The sequence below is a fragment of the Chrysochloris asiatica genome, unplaced genomic scaffold (genome assembly GCF_000296735.1).
Source record: "Chrysochloris asiatica unplaced genomic scaffold, ChrAsi1.0 scaffold00057, whole genome shotgun sequence".
In the NCBI taxonomy this organism is placed as follows: domain Eukaryota; kingdom Metazoa; phylum Chordata; class Mammalia; order Afrosoricida; family Chrysochloridae; genus Chrysochloris; species Chrysochloris asiatica.
The window spans coordinates 16956548-16972677 of NW_006408575.1; the positions used below are offsets into that span (position 1 = coordinate 16956548).

The 16130-nt window shown below is 44.7% G+C and overlaps 1 protein-coding gene across 6 annotated transcripts in view; it reads left to right on the forward strand.

Annotated features, from left to right (window-relative positions):
* The window catches only part of CYFIP2 (cytoplasmic FMR1 interacting protein 2), a 127345-nt gene extending 111718 nt beyond the window's left edge, over positions 1 to 15627 (forward strand). For 4 of the 6 annotated variants that reach the window (XM_006863929.1, XM_006863927.1, XM_006863930.1 and 1 more), the window contains 5 exons: positions 6119 to 6191; positions 6759 to 6853; positions 11600 to 11838; positions 14340 to 14487; positions 15271 to 15438. In XM_006863929.1, the coding sequence (XP_006863991.1) occupies positions 6119 to 6191; positions 6759 to 6853; positions 11600 to 11838; positions 14340 to 14487; positions 15271 to 15438 (723 nt within the window). Of the gene's footprint in view, positions 1 to 6118; positions 6192 to 6758; positions 6854 to 11599; positions 11839 to 14339; positions 14488 to 15270 lie in introns of all 6 variants that reach the window. The other 2 variants (XM_006863926.1, XM_006863925.1) reach the window with 2 other exon arrangements.
* Positions 15628 to 16130: the final 503 nt, after the last annotated feature.

A 16130-nucleotide genomic window follows, 5' to 3' on the forward strand; every position in this document is an offset into this window, starting at 1 on the left:
TTTTTTTTTTTTTTTTCAGTTTTTTAGAAACGAACATAAAAAACCAATAAAAAGAAAAACGGGTAGAGTAACAATTGACAGAACATACTTGTGTGTATCTACTAAGTTAACAGATTTCAGGGGCCAACCTATGCCTAGAAGCTAACTTATTTGTTGTATTTCTAGAGGGAAATGACAAATGTCAACTCAAATAATGCATGTAAGGTTGCTGCTGTTACTGTTGTTGTTGTTAAGTGTCTTCGAGTCAGTTCTGACCCATAGAGACTCTATATATGGTTTCTAAGGTTCTATCTTTCTGGGAGCAGAAAGACTCATCTGTCTCCCACAACACATAAGGTTGTTGTTGTTAAGTGTCGAGTGAGTTCCGATCCATAGTGACCCTGTATAGGGTTTCCAAGGAGCAGCTAGTGAGCTTGAACCTCCTACCTTGCAGTTCAAACGACTTTGCAGACCAGTGCATTAACCCACAGCACCACACCAGGACTTATGTGGTACACAGATGTCTGTGGGAACAGCAAGCCTCGTCTTTCTCAAACAATATAAAAGGTAGCTAGAATATTATTATTGTGGTTTTGATGGTTCATAGAAACCAAGGCCCCTAAATATGTAATTTGAGTACCACTGCCCTCCCTCCACTCCAAGGAAGACATTCATTATCCTACTGAGGCTCACTGTAATATCACAGTCACCCCCACAAGTAGCTACTGCCCCTCCACTATATCTGGTACTAGAGATGACCCAGGGCCACCACTGGTACACATGTCACCTCTGGGAAAATCATAAAGACTCCCTCAAGACATTTCACTTCCATCTATTGAAACAATATCATAATATATTGATTTTTCCAGAACAAAATGCATCAGCCATTCCTTCATTTAATAAATATTGATGTATGACATGAGTCCCCATGGTGCAGTGGGTTAAGCATTGGACTGCTGACTGTAAGGTCAGCAGTTCAAACCCAATACCTGCTCTGTGGGAGAAGCATGAGACTGTCTGTTCCTATAAAGATTTACAGTCTTGGAAATCCTATATAGGGCTGCTATGAACCGGAATCAACTTGATGGCAGTAAATTTGTGTTTTGTTTTGTTTTTTCCTTTTTTTAAAATGATTGCATGAGGGACCCTGGTATTGTAGTGCATTAAGGATTGGGCTGCTAATCCATAGTTTGGTAGTTCAAACCCACCAGCCACTTTGTGAGAAAAGATGAGGCAATCTGCCTCAGTAAAGGTGTAAAGCCTAGGAAATCCTGTGGAACAGCTCTCATTAGTCCTAGGGGGTTGATGTGAGTCAGAATTGACTCCATGGGAATGGCATTGGTTTTGTTTATTATTATAATTACTGTGTGTTGAGTCCCTGGGTTGTGTAAATAATTAGCATGCCCAATTGCTAACTGAAAGGTTGGGGGTTCAAGTCTACCCAAAGCACCAAAGAAGAAAGGTCTGGTGATGGACTTCTGAAAGGTCACAGCCATTGTAAACCCTGTGAAATGCAGCTGTATTCACATGGGGTGACCATGAGTAGGAATTAGTTCGGTGGCAACTTGCTTTACTGGAGTTACTATGTGCACTTTAGTACTTTGTGTCTTGGTTCCCTGGTGCTGCTGCCACAGAAATATTACAGTCTCAGAAATCCTAAGGAGCAATTAATTCTGCTCTGTCCTGTAGTGTTACTGTGAGTTGGAATTGACTCACTGACATGTACTGGGTTTCAGGGTATGTCTGTAGGGTCACCATAGAATCCTGGTGTGGCACTGTAGGATCAGCACTGGACTGCTAGCCACAAGGTCAGCAGTTCAAACCCAGCAGTTGCTCTTTGGAAACAGAGTCGCTATTAATCAAAACAGATTCAGTGGCACTCTACACCAAAACCAACAGAGGGTTGCTATGAGTTGGAATTGACAGAAATATGTCATACTCTGCATTGAGAATAAAATATGATCAAAAGTGAATATTGTTCCTGTCTTCATGGATGTTAAATCCAATGGGAAAAGATAGATATTAATCAAATAGTCATATACAGTGGTGGTGGCTGTGTGCCGTGGAGTCAGTTCCAACCCTGTGTATGATTTCCAAGGCTGTAAACCTTTTATGGAAGCAGAAAGCTTCATTTTTCTCCCATAGAGGGGCTGGTAGATTTGAACTGCTGACCTTGCGGTTAGCAGCTCAGCTCATAATCCATTATGCCATCAGGGCTCCTTAGTCATATATGGGAATGTATAATACAGATTGAGTTCAAATGTTAAAAAGGAAAAGAACCTGGTTATATGAGAACAGGAATCTCTAGGTAGCACAGTTAAGTGCTGAGCTACTAACCAAAGGTTGGAGGTTTCTAATCCACCCAGAGGCATCTAGAAATCTACTCTGATTTATAGTTTATACAGTTCTAGTCTGAAATACATGGAGATGGCTTGAGTCAGCAGCAACTGAATGGTTTGGTTTCTCTCTACAGAGAGAGGAGGTAGAGGTGAAGGGCGGGAGAGATGGCAGGTGTTCAGGGAAGTGTTCCTTGAAGGAATACTTTGTGAATTGAGCATGGAAGTTTACTAAACCAAGTGGGGCAGAGGAGGAGAGGTGACTTAGGGAACAGTTCAGAAAGTAGGCAAAGATTCTGATCTGGGAGCACACGTGGGACATTTGATTGTGACCAACTGCTACGGCTGGAGCAGAAAGAGCAGACAAGTGGGGAAGGAATCCATGCTGGTGGGCTTCAAAGGCCAAAGGAGGGGCCCTTTTAAGAAGAGAGTGTTATGGTGGGTTTCCAGGAAGAGTGGACAGGCTATGTCCATCCTTTAAAATGATTAAACAAGAAAGGAGAGCAGTTGCAAGCAACCTTCCCTAATGGAAGCTTGTTCAGATCCCTTACACAGACTTTTATATACTCGAAGATAGACTTCCACTGCAGCCCTCTGGTTTTATCCGTTGCAATGTCCTCAGCTAATGAATGTCAAACAGATAACCTATGGCAGAGTGAGTAGTCACCTCTCTGTGAGTGAGTGAGTAGCAAATGACCACATAGCTCATCATCTGGGACCTCCCAGGCAGATGCTTTCCACCTTGTATTAAGAAACTGCATCCTTTTTTCTTCCTCACCTTTATTGGCAAATGGTACCATGGAGTAGAGAGCACACAGAAAGTATGTCAGCAGGAAGTGCCCTCAAAGAACCCCTGACTGGGACAGGGATAGAGAGGTGCTCAGGGAGTCAACAGGACACTGTCTCCCCAAAAGGAATCTAAAGTAGAAGCTTATCAGTTATAATGAATAACAGAAATAGCATTGTACTGACGGTAGAGGGCCTGGACCCTCCATCTTCTTCTTCCTCCCAAGATCAACTCACCCACTGGAACAAACGAGAAACTTAATAGTTCATGCATTATGCAACCTTCCTATAATAAAAAGACATTTCTAACAATCACTGAGCTTTTGGGAAGAGGGGAAGATGAGAAAACTTGACAGTGGGGCTCTGTGTACCAGTCCTCTGCTTGCCACATTTCAAACTCACATTTCTCACCAGGTTCCACATGGTCTGCTGCCTCCCTGCCTTTAGGGTCACATGCTGTACCTTGATTCCCTGTATCACTATACTCCTGAAACCACAGCTTATTCCCACCTCTGGGCCTTCACACTGAATGCTCTTACCTGGTATCTGCATGGCTGGCTCCCTCACTTCATCCCATTTACCTAAATGTTGCCCCTCTAAAAGATTTTACTTAACCATTCACTCTGAAGTAGCTCCTTCCCCATCTCCAATCACTAACCTATTACCCTGTGGACTCCTAGTGTGGTACTGTAGGATCAACACTGTACTATGAACCATAAGGTTGGCAGTTCAAACCCACCAGCTACTCCTCAGAAACCCTATACAGGGTCGCTATGAGTTTGAACTGACTTGACGGCACTTAACAACAACAACAACAGCATTTTATCACTGCCTGAACTTTAATGATTTGTTAGCTTGTTTTGATCTGTCTCTATCAGCTAGAATGTAAATTCCAGGAGGATAGAGATCTAGTCTAGCTTGTTCAACACCATGTCTACAAAATGTATAAGAGTGCCTGGCACTCAATAAATATTTGTTGGGTGAATGAATAAATGAATAGATTTAATAGCAGTATTCTCATACTTGGAGCACTGAAATAGATTCATTTATTCATCCAAGAAGCATTCATCAGGTAATTAATCATTCATTTATAAATGATCACTGGGAAATTGTATGCTAAGCACTGGGAATAAGAGGCAAAAATACAGACATCATCCCTACCGTAAAGAAACATACAGCATTGTGATGGTCAATGTGGAGAACTGTGAAAAGAAGAGACGTAAAATTCAACAGGACATAAAAACTAATAAGTCAGGAGAGGTGAAGGACAGAGGAGAGGGTGAACCCCAGGTTTCAGGAAAGGAGATGGTTGTGCCATTCTGTGAGCAGAGATTCCACACCCACACCCCAGCTGGAAAGGTGAGAAGGTCAGCTTTAGAAACATTGAACTGTGGAATATCCAGCCAGCAGGTGGGTGACTAAGTCTGGAACCTGGGAGGAAAAAACTGTCTGGAAACACCAATTTGATGGCTCATAGGCAGTGTATAGTGTTTGAAGTAATGGTGACTGGTGAAACTGGCCATGTGCAATAAAGTGAAGAGACTTTGGGGAAAACCAACATTTAAGGGATGGCTAGACATAAAGCCTGTGAAAGAGACTAAAAGGGGGAAACAAAATGATGGAAACCGGAAGAGCACATTGTCATAGTAACTGGAAGAAGAAAGGATGGCCAGTAGTGTCTGATACTTTGGCGACACCGTGTTAAACGTGGACTGAAAAGTTACACAATTCATTAAAGGATCTGAGCTTAGACACAGCAATGAAACTAGGTTGTTTGATTCAGTGGCTAGATGTGTCCATGATCACAGCTGAGGAGAGAAAGAACTTCATTAAGAAAAGGAGAGGAGGAGTCTCCCCTCTGCCTCATTCCCTGGTTGCTGTAAGTGGTTAACTCATACAGGCTGTTAATCAAAGGGTGGAGAGTGAAGACCACCCAGAGGCTCCTTAGAAGAAATACCTAAAAATCAGCCATTGAAAACCCTATGAAGGACATTACTACTATCACACTTATGGGGTTACCATGAGTCAGCGTCAACTCAGTAGTAACTGGGTTTTTGGTGGAGAAACTGAAAATGAGGATCAGTTAGATCAGGCAGATGCCCCTGAAGAGTCCACTTGTCCTCCCTCTAGTGTGCTCTACTCAAGGACTGATCTGAGTGAGATGCATACTGGGCTTTGAAGCATTCTGCCACCCGATTCCTAGCATGACCGTGTTTTACCCCTGCTTGTATTGGAGAAAGCCTACATCCTGTTCTTCTGGGATGCTTAGAATCCCACTATATCCATTTAAAGTGCCTGGGTCTTGCCTCATCCAAATCTCCACAATTTACAGATAAGAAACCAATACTTGTGGAGTATGGCTTCTCCAGGTCCTTCCCCCCTCCCCCACTCCCCTGTTTTGTGCTCACCAGCTGGCCACATCTCAGTAAGCATATTAGATTCTATCTTTTAGGCTTGTCTGGTCCCCCAACAAATTTTACCTTCCAACTATTGTAGTTGATGTCTGCTTACATGCCTTCTTTTATGAGCCACCATCAAAATCAATCTGTCCTGGCTTCTAGTCCCACTTCTCTCACCAGTTGGAATGGAGTTAATCAGCCTTTACACAGAACTATCCCACATTTCGTGAATTCAAGGACTGGCCCAGCTTCCTGCTTGGAGCCTACAGGTCTCTGATTCCTCTGTCACGCATTCTAGTTCTTCAGCAAACACTTTATAGGATTATAGTTCAAGTTCATTGAGTGCGCATATGAGCCAGGGACGGTGCTATGAAGTTATACATTCTCTCATTTAATCATCACAACAACCCATTCAAGTAGGAACTGTTCTCATATGTCCTTTTATGGATGGATAAATAGGTTCATAAGTAATTGGTCCAAGATCACCCAGCTAATTAGTAGAAGAGTCAGGATTTGAACCCAGGTCTGAGGACTCCAGTGCTCAAGCTTTTAGGAGTGAAAATTGTATCTAGCTTAAATTGAAAAATAGTTTTCTCCTCCTTTCCTATCTGTTCTCAGTCCCAGGAAGAAGTCTGTGATTTGCTCCACGCAGCACCTTTCCAGAACATCTTACCTAGAGTCTACATCAAAGGTAAGGAACCACCAACAGCAGCGGAATGCAGCCAACGGACTTGAACTTCATGCTCAGTTCTTAATTCCAGTAAACTCAGTTCTGCATTTAGAAAGGAAGGGAGGCTAGAACTAGGTGATTATCAAATATTCACAGAATTGGAAATGACACTCCAGACCTTGTTCTTTCTAGAACATCTCTAGTGCATTGCAGTCTAGCTTTGGTTTAAATTTCTCAAGTGAAGGACTCAGTGGCCCCAAGATTGACCACTCCATTGCTGGGCAGAAGTCAGAGAAAATGTTTCCTTGCAGTGAGTCCTAATCATACTCCCCATGGAGTCCTGGGATGAGTACTGGACTGCTAACTGCCGCTCCTCAGAAATCCTATACAGGGTTGCTGTGAGTCAGAACTGATTAGATGGCCCTTAACATATAGTCCCCAAACAGTGCTGCTCCATCAGAGTTTTAGAATACAGCTAGAATACCAGGAAACCACTGAAAAGTTCCATCTGAGTGGTTTTCTTCCCCGGTACATCTTACCCCCAGGGTGCCCTGTATCTCATATTCAGCTTTGTTGCTTTCCTTGCAGAGGGGGAACGACTGGAGGTCCGGATGAAACGCCTAGAAGCCAAGTACGCCCCACTTCACCTGGTCCCTCTGATAGAGAGACTGGGAACCCCTCAGGTAAGAACTTTGGATCATGGACTCTGAGGACTGAAAGATACTTTAGAGGAAGAGCATTTGGTCTAAGCCCCTCATTTTGCAGGTGGGAAAACTGAGGCCCTGAGAGGGGAAGAGCCTGTTAGTGACCAGTACAGGTCTGGAATTACGTTTTCTGACTCTCTGGTCTGAGTTAGTTCTTCTACACTCAGTGTCATTTTTTCCTGCCAAGAAAGAAGGATGTCACTCATTTAAAGAAGCATAGATTACCTAACCTCTGCTAGGTACCAAGACTTTAGCTAAGCTTGCTTTCAAAATGAAGACTCCGCGCAACCTGTGCACTAGAAGAGGTTCATTTCTGGGTATTTTTGCAAGAGAAATGCCCCACAGGAACAGGAGATGGTGACTATAGCATTGTGTGCTAAAGAAAACCTTGGATACCACTGAAAAGTTCCATCAGCATAGGGATGGCTAAGCAAAATGAGGTGTAGCCATCATAGGAGTCCCTGGGTGATGCAAATATGCTTGAGTACTTCCTATTAATCAAAAGGTTACAGGCTCATATCTACACAGAGGCTTCTGGGAAAAAAGGCCTGATGGTCTACTTCCCAAAGATGGCAGCCATTGAAAAGTGAGTGCAGTTCTACTCTGACACAAAGGGGGCTCCTACAGTCAGAGGTGACATGAAAGTAACCAATTTGGTGTAATTTTTTCATGGTTATCTAAATGCTGAATACTTGCCATATGGTAAGTAAATAGAAAAATGAGATCTTAGACCAATGTGGGTAAGTCTCAAATACATAGTTGAGTGAATTAAGCAGGTTGCACTAGAGTTCACACAGTATGGTGCCTTTTGTGTTCCTTTAGACATGCACATGATAGACCATACGTATAGGAAAAACTAGGAGTGCAGTGGCTCTATACGATAAACACTGGGCCGCAAACCATAAGGTCTGCAGTTCGAGCCCACCAGCTGTTCCACAGGAGAAGGATGAGGCTTTCTGCTCCCCCGTAGATTTAAAACTCTAAAACCCTATACAGGGTCACTGTGATTCAGAGCCAATGCAATGGCACTTAACAACAACAACAAATAGGGGAAATAGTTTTCCTAGAACATGTATCTGGAAAAGGAAGGTCAGCACAACATGACCAGGGCAAAAGAAGATACTGGGGGAAGTATGCAAGAATCAAAAACAAGGATGGTAAATACTATAACACACACAATCCTGCAGTGACAGAAATGGCACATACATTTTTAAAATGTCTAGAATGAGGCCTACCTGCTTCATAATGGCAACAAATTGTAAAGAAAGGTAAAGGAGCCAGAGATTGAGGAGAAATTACCAAAGAAGACTTTATCTTTTACATCCTAATATTTTTGAAGGTGGATGGCTCATGTTAATTCTATAAATAAAATGGATTAAAAAAAAACAAAAAAAACTGTACCAGTTATCCTGAATGAGATAAGTATTAAAGGACCTCTGGCTTCAGAGAACTCACAGACTATGAAGGGAACACAAATGAAGGAAGTTAGCGTAAAGAGAAGTAACAGAAAGAATATACCATGTACTCAAACTGATCTAAGTAAGTTTCACATTTGAGAGGAGGGCAGAGAAAAAGTTCAGGAAGGAGAGGAGCAGGATGCCATCAGGAGACAAGCCAGGGTCATTTGTTTTGCTAGCCAAATGGAACTGTTTAAAAAAGTTAGAATTCATCACAGTCTGAAGCCACCTCAGAAGAAAGACCTGGCAATCAACTTCCAAAAGATCACAGCCATTGAAAAGTCTTATGGAACACAGTTCTACTCGGACACACATGGGGTCAACATGAGTCAGAATCTATTCCACAGCAACTGGTAAAAATCTAGGAGCTGAGGATACAGCAATGAAGACCACAGACCTCCTCTGCCACCATCCCCCAAAAATTAAGATTCTAATCCTCTCTTGCATGTGAGTTTCAGCAGTTCTCTATGCTGTTTTCATGGTGGCGTTTGAGCTGCAAGGACCCGCATCCTGGGTCATGGGCAAACGATAGCCTCTCCTCTCCCAAAGCATGGCAAGTATTTGGAGCATATTGCAGAACCCATCTTCCCAGCTGTCACACTGATAAGGCCACCCAGCCAGGTCCTCTGCATGCCACAAACTGCCTACTAAAGACAGTGATTGTACACTAAAGGATGTTTGGGCTCCTTGAGTCACCACAAAGAGAATTCAGATACTATACAGGAAGCACATTTTCTTTAGCCTTCAAGGAGCTGAATAGAAAAGACCATCTCGAATGATTTCCTTTTAGGGAGAAATCCCCCAAGCCGTGACATGTAAATGTGTCTGTTCTACTGCTGGTATCATCCCACAAGAATCTGGCCCCTAGCTCCCAGGGTTTGGCATGTGTTTCCATTTCGAAGACTGAATTCTTTCTATGTTCTGATGAACTTCGTTTCCTCAGGACTGATAGAAATACCAATTCATCAAATACTCGGTATTTAACAAACAGAAGGTCCTAGACGTTCTGAGAAAAAGGAAATGCCACTTTTCTAAGTCTCTGATCTCCCAAGAAATAATCCAAAACTTAGTCATTTTGTCAGCTAAAGAAAAAATGTTAAATTCCCCACTAGCAGGGTCCAGGGCGCTCATTATGTACTAGCTCGGTCATTGAGGGAGGAGCTCTGCTACTTATTGAAAGAACAGAACAGAACTGCTCTGTTTACATTTGATGCTCTAGGGCAGAGTGAGGCCACCTGGTTTGTTGCCCCCAGCCCTGGTAGCATAGTGAGTTACAAGTTGGGCTGTTAACTGAGAGGCCAGGAGTTCGAATCTCCCAACCCCTCCTCAGGATCAAGATGCAGTATTCTGCTTCTATAAAGATTTACAACCTCAGAAACCTTATACAGGGTCACCATGAGTCAGAACTGAGTTGATGGTACATAACCCCCAGCATCATGGAAGGACATTCTGACAGAGATCAAAAGACTTCCCAGCTCCACTCATGAATTACGACTGCACTCATGGCCCACATTCATGGCAGGCTCCATCATTGGTGTTTCCTGATTCATTTCTCTCCATGAGTTAATTTAAAGCTTGACCTCTTTTTGAAATCTGTAGGTAGTGCTAACAGTTAAGGTCCTCAGCTGCTAACTGAATAACTGGAGGTTCAAATCCACCAAAAGGTCACAGCCTTGAAAACTCTATGGAACGCAGTCCTGCTCTGACACACAGGCATCAGAATCTCTGACAGCTGATTCTGCCCTGCTTCCTAAGGATGTCTACTTTACATACAGCTGAGCATCAGGCACCTCCCAGCCACACTACAGGGACTCTGGGAAAACATCTCTCAAAAGCTGATCACTGAATGTCCTGTGGGTCTGTCTCAGAAGCCAGACCTCTTTAGCTTTGTCCCTAGACTTGGAGCCCTTACTCTAACCTTAAATATTCATATCTATCTTACTTTGCAGATGGTTTTCAGGACCTTTACCCTATATATTCTAATGCATAATGATATGGCAATGTCCTTTGATGTGCTTGTCTGACATTATTAGATATACAGCAACCAGGACCCAAATGAGAAGCCAGTTTAAATTATTGGTAGAGTTCACTTGCAATTGTTAAAGGACTTTTGACTGGAGGAGATAATTGTGTGCAGTAATTGGTAAATTTTAAAAAGATAACATATGTTCATTGCTGCACATTCAATTTCACAGAAATAGTTAAAGTAACAAGTGAAGCTCCTTTCCCACTTTTCAAGCCCATCTGTTCCCACAGCTGATTTTAATAGGATAAGCACTGGACTGCTAACTGCAAAGTCAGAGGTTCAAACCCACCAGCTACTCCTTGGAAACCCTATACAGAGTTATTGTGAGTCAGAACTGACCCAACAGGTGCTGTGAGTAGGAACCAACTCAGCTGCAGTTAACAACAACCATGTTTCTACACACACATGTACCACATATAATTTTGTTTGTGGGATTGTGTGTGTGTGTGTTTTTTTTGTTGGTTTGATTTTAAATAGGATCTGAATGTGTATTCTATTCTACAACTTGCTCTAATCACTTTCCAGTGTAACTCATAGACCTAGATTGCTTGTATTCAAATATTTTACCACTCGTTGGCTACCTGTCTGAAACTCAGTTTCTTCAACTGTAAAATAAGTATAATAATAGGGCCTACCTTTTGGGGTCAAGGAGCTCTGGTAGCGTAGTGGCTGTGAATCGGGCTGCGAACCTCAGGGTCAGCAGTTCGAAACTACCAGCTGTTCCACGGGAGAAAGATGAGGTGTTCTGCTCCCGTAAAGATTTACAGCCTCGGAAACCCTGTACAAGGTCACTGTGAGTCAGAACTGACTCCACGGCACACAGCCACCACCACCACCACCACCTTTTGGGTCATTGTGAAAAATATTAGGGAATCGATACCTATCCTATACTTAAACAAGGCTTGGTATAACCCACACACTCACTAAATCTGGGCCAGGAGTCCTTGTACAAGAGTAACAGTATTAGAAGTGTGTTCTTCACATTATTGTCAGCATTTCATTACCTAGCGTTTCATTACATGGGCAGATCACTTTTTTTATTTTAGCCATTCCTCTATATTTTTACTCACTACGCAGCTTCTCTGCTACTGCATTCAGGTGTCCAAAGTCAGTGCCCCACTCTGGAGAAGATTCTGGTGAATGAATTCCAGCTGCAGCTAGCTTCAGGGTTTGAAACTCTGGTAGGAAGTAAAAGAGAGGTCTGAGATATGGATAGAGATTTGCATGCCTTTCCACCTCTAGCAAATCGCCATTGCTCGGGAAGGTGACCTGCTGACCAAGGAACGGCTGTGCTGTGGCTTGTCCATGTTCGAGGTCATCCTGACACGTATCCGGAGCTACCTTCAGGACCCCATCTGGCGAGGTCCGCCGCCCACCAATGGCGTCATGCATGTGGATGAGTGTGTGGAGTTCCATCGGTTGTGGAGTGCCATGCAGTTCGTCTACTGCATCCCTGTGGGCACCAACGAATTCACAGCAGAGTGAGTACCTCAGGGAGGGGTCACCCCCAACCTGCATGTCCCTGACAGTCATTGGGGCATCAGCGTTCAACCAGAAGGTGGGCAAGGGTGAGTGTCCATCAGCTTTTTATTGAGCACATACTATGTGTCAGGTACTGAATAAACAAAGTGATGAGCCAAAACAAAGACAGTCCCTGGCCTCATGGTGTTTGGGGGCGATGGGGAGAGAAGAAACACACAGTGAGTTAGACACCCAGGTACATGCAATGAGGTTTCTTTGAAGCCAGGGAAAGAGAACAACAGATGCCAGACAAGAGAGATGAGTGGATATCGTACTAGAATTGAGCCTTGAACAGTGCCTGGGATTCCGATCTGGAGAAGGGAGTACTCCAGAAAGAGCAACCATTTGTTGGAGGCAGAAATGAAGTGTGTGTGCATATTCTGGTGTGTGCAGATGTGTGAGTGTGTGCACCCAGGGGGGGAGAGCTCTCGGGACTGTGTCTTTCAGAGACTAGAAGCTGCACCTGACTGGATGGGCAGGAAGAGGCCCTGGTAAGGTTTTGTATTAAAAACTTTCTACCCATGTCATGAGGAACCCTAGTGGCACAGCGGATTCAGCATTGGGTTCTCCAACCCATACTCTGCCGGAGAAAGATGAGGCAATCTGCTTCCGTGAAGCTTTGTAGCTTCAGAAACCATATGAAGCAGTTCTACTCTGTCCTCTTGGGTCACTGTGAGTGGAAATTGCCTCAACAGCAGGGGGTTATTATGTATGTGAAACAGTCCTTCTGGTTAGAGCTCTCAGAAGGTTGGTGGTTCAAACCCACCACCACTCCATGGGAGACAGTTGGGGCAGTCTGCTTCCATATTTACAATCTTGGAAACCCTACATACAGGGCAGTTCTAATCTGTCCTTGTGAATCACTGTGAGTTGAAATTGAGTCGATGGCATGAGTTTGGTTGGTTTATAACTACATCATCCACATGAAACTCCAGGCTTCCTAGAACAGAGAGAGGCACCCCTGGAAAGTCAGGACATCCTGGTTCATGAAGCTATCCACTCCTAGAAACCTAGGGCCTTCTGTCCCTGGAAGACAGCAGAGTCCAGCTGTGTGTGAAGTCTAAACTGAAGAAGGAGGCATTCAGAGCCTTGTTCTGGATAAAGATCTGGAAAGGACCAGAGAAGGCTTGAAGGAAGCAGCATTTAAACTGGGGTGAGGAAGAGCGAGGTGCTCTGGGAATGTTCCTCACTCCTTCAGCCACCCTAAAGAGGGCGGAGGAAACCTGCCCGGTTTGGGATATGGGTTGCTGTTTGAGGATAAGAAAACAACAGAGGGCTGCTGATCCCCGAACCCATCCAAATTCCTAAGTTACTATGAAGTTGGGGGCACCCAGACTTGAGTTTCATCAGAGCCTCATGGTCCCCTACCCCTACCCACCCCACCATGCCATGTCCTTGCCTTTGCTGGAGAGTTGGGGCATTTTTTTGAAACTGTCTTGTCACCTCACAGCTGTTCCCCTGGCTCCTCTATGGAGCAAGCCACCTTCTCCCAGACCTGCCTGGAATAACCAGCCACATGAATCTCACGGGCTGTTTCTGGTGGGTGTTTTCTTTAGGTTTGGTTCGGTTTTTTGAGTTTTTTTTTTTTTTTTTGCAATTTGTCTCTTTTTCAAAGCTGATTTTCCCTATTTCACTGAGACAACAGATTGACCACTCTTTCTGGTTTAAAAAAACAAAACAAAAACTTGCTGTGAAGTGGACGCCCACTCACAGCGACCCCATCCATGTGTGTTAGAGCTATAATCCACAGGGTTTTAAGTGGTTGATTTTTCAGAAGTAGATCACCAACCTATTCTTCTGCAGTGTCTCTGGGTAGATTTGAACCTCTAATCTTTTGGTTAGCAGTCAGGTACGTGAATCATTTGCATCAACCTAAGGACTCTGTGGTTGTTGTTGTTAAGTGCGATTGAGTCAGTTCTGACCTATATTGACCCTGTATAGGATTTCTGAGGCTGTAAATCTTTGCAGGAGCAGAAAACCTCATATTTCTCCCATGGAGTTGCTGGTGGGCTCGAACCACCGACCTTGCAGTTGGCAGTTCAGTGCTTATCATATGGAGCCACCGCTCTCCCACTTTGTGGTTATAAGGGCTTATAATATGTTGTTGTTGCCAAGTGCCATCAAGTCAGTTCCGACCCATAGTGACCCTGTATAGAGTTTCCAAGGAGCAGTTGGTGAGCTTGAACTGCCAACCTTACAGTTCAAACAGCTTTGCAGTCTGGCGCATTAACCCGCAGTGCTACACCAGGAGGGGACTTCAAAATGTTAAGGGGGAAATGGAATGAAAAGATAATGATATTGTTCACCAACTTTTGAAGCTCCTCATTCGATCAAGGAATCTGTACACATTTCACTTGTACCCGTTCTATGTACTAGGAGACCTGGCCCAGGATAAAGGCCTCTCCCAGCCTCCCCTGCTGCCTTTCACTCTGCTACTTCCTCTCCTCTCCCCCACCCCCAGGCAGTGTTTCGGAGATGGTTTGAACTGGGCTGGCTGCTCCATCATTGTTCTACTGGGCCAGCAGCGTCGCTTCGACCTGTTTGACTTCTGTTATCACCTATTAAAAGTGCAGAGGCAGGACGGGAAGGATGAAATTATTAAGAATGTGGTAAGCCGGCGAGTGGTGGAGTCTTGGGAGGTGGCAGGACCTCACAACTAGGCTTCCATCAGAAAGGAACAGGAGGGTGTGCTGTTTACGGAGGTCACCTCCCCACAACACAGGGAGATTCAGAGATACTCAGCAGCCTGGGGTCTGATATGTGTCACTTGCCTTTATTCCACTGGAATGATTCATCAGGCAGGGCAGGCCTCCAGACCTGAAACACACCTTCCCTACCCCAGGCAGACTCCACTGGGGGTGGTTACTCATTCATGCTGACGTTCACTGAGTGACTGAAGTGTGCTCACTGCTAGCACAGGTGGTGCTGTGGGTGAGCAAGGCCGCAATGGGAGTGGAGAGAAAGGTCATCTAAATGAGGCTTCAGGTGGATGCAAGATGAACAGAAAAAGCTTCCCATTAGAGACTATGCTGATCCAAGTCCAGAGTGGCCAGTAACAAATAGCCAGACAGAAAATGGGGGAGGTAGAAGTGGGGAGGAGGTTTCAGACAAAAGGAATAGCAAGGGCAAAGGCATAGAGGCATATTGATGTGTGGCTAGAACAGCATGAGTCTAGGGAGCCAGATGGAGAAGCTAGAAAGGAACTCCCTTGCAAAGGACCTTATGACCCAAGTTGACCTTTGATCACCAGAACCCTTGATTGCCAAACAAGAGAGTGCATGATGATTAAAGCGTCAGAACCCTACACCCCACCCTCACTGGACCCTTGCTCTCCCTTCCCTGCTCTACCTCTTCCCCCCACCACTCACCTACACACCCTTGCCCTCCTACAGCCCCTGAAGAAGATGGCAGACCGCATCAGGAAGTACCAGATCTTGAACAATGAAATTTTCGCCATCCTGAACAAATACATGAAGTCTGTGGAGACAGACAGCTCCACTGTGGAGCACGTACGCTGCTTCCAGCCACCTATTCACCAGTCCCTGGCCACCACCTGCTAGGCAGAAGGCCCTGCAAGTCCTCAACCTGGAGGAGGAGAAGCAGGAGAGAGAACACCATTGTCAGTCCACAGTAGGGCCTGACTGGACAGCCAGTGTGATGGACAAGAACCTCCCCTAGCCCATCCCACCACTCCCAAGGGTGGGCCTGTGCATGCTCTCCCATGACATCTCCATGGTGGGTGTCCATAGTGCAGTGAAAAACAACAAAACAGGGCAGTGTGTGCTTGCTCTTTTCCTTTCTGTTTTTCCCTTTGCTGTGTTAAGACTTTCTAGCTTCATAATTTCTCCATCCTACATCTTTGGTTACTTCCCAAGACCTTCTACCAAGATGGTGGCCATGTATGACCCTGAAGTCTCAGTAATCAAGGAAAGGTTAGAGCCATTCTTAGAGATAGCAGGCCAATGGGCATGCCTCCACTTCCTGGCTTCTTGGTCTCTGTTGGCTCCCATCCCTCTAGCTCCCTGGGTGGTATCTCCTCCTGCTCTGGGGATTCCACTTCCAAACCTACTCCTGGCCCAGGTGAGCAAACATGGTAAATAACAGAAGAGGTTCTTGGTACTGGCACTAGGACCGAGGGTATGGGTTCTGCCTTTCATAGACTTTCAAGAACATCCTAACTTCCTCTCAGGACAGTCCTAGAGAGAAGTAAAGTCATTTACAACTGTATTCCACTGAGAAAAATTGGGAGTAG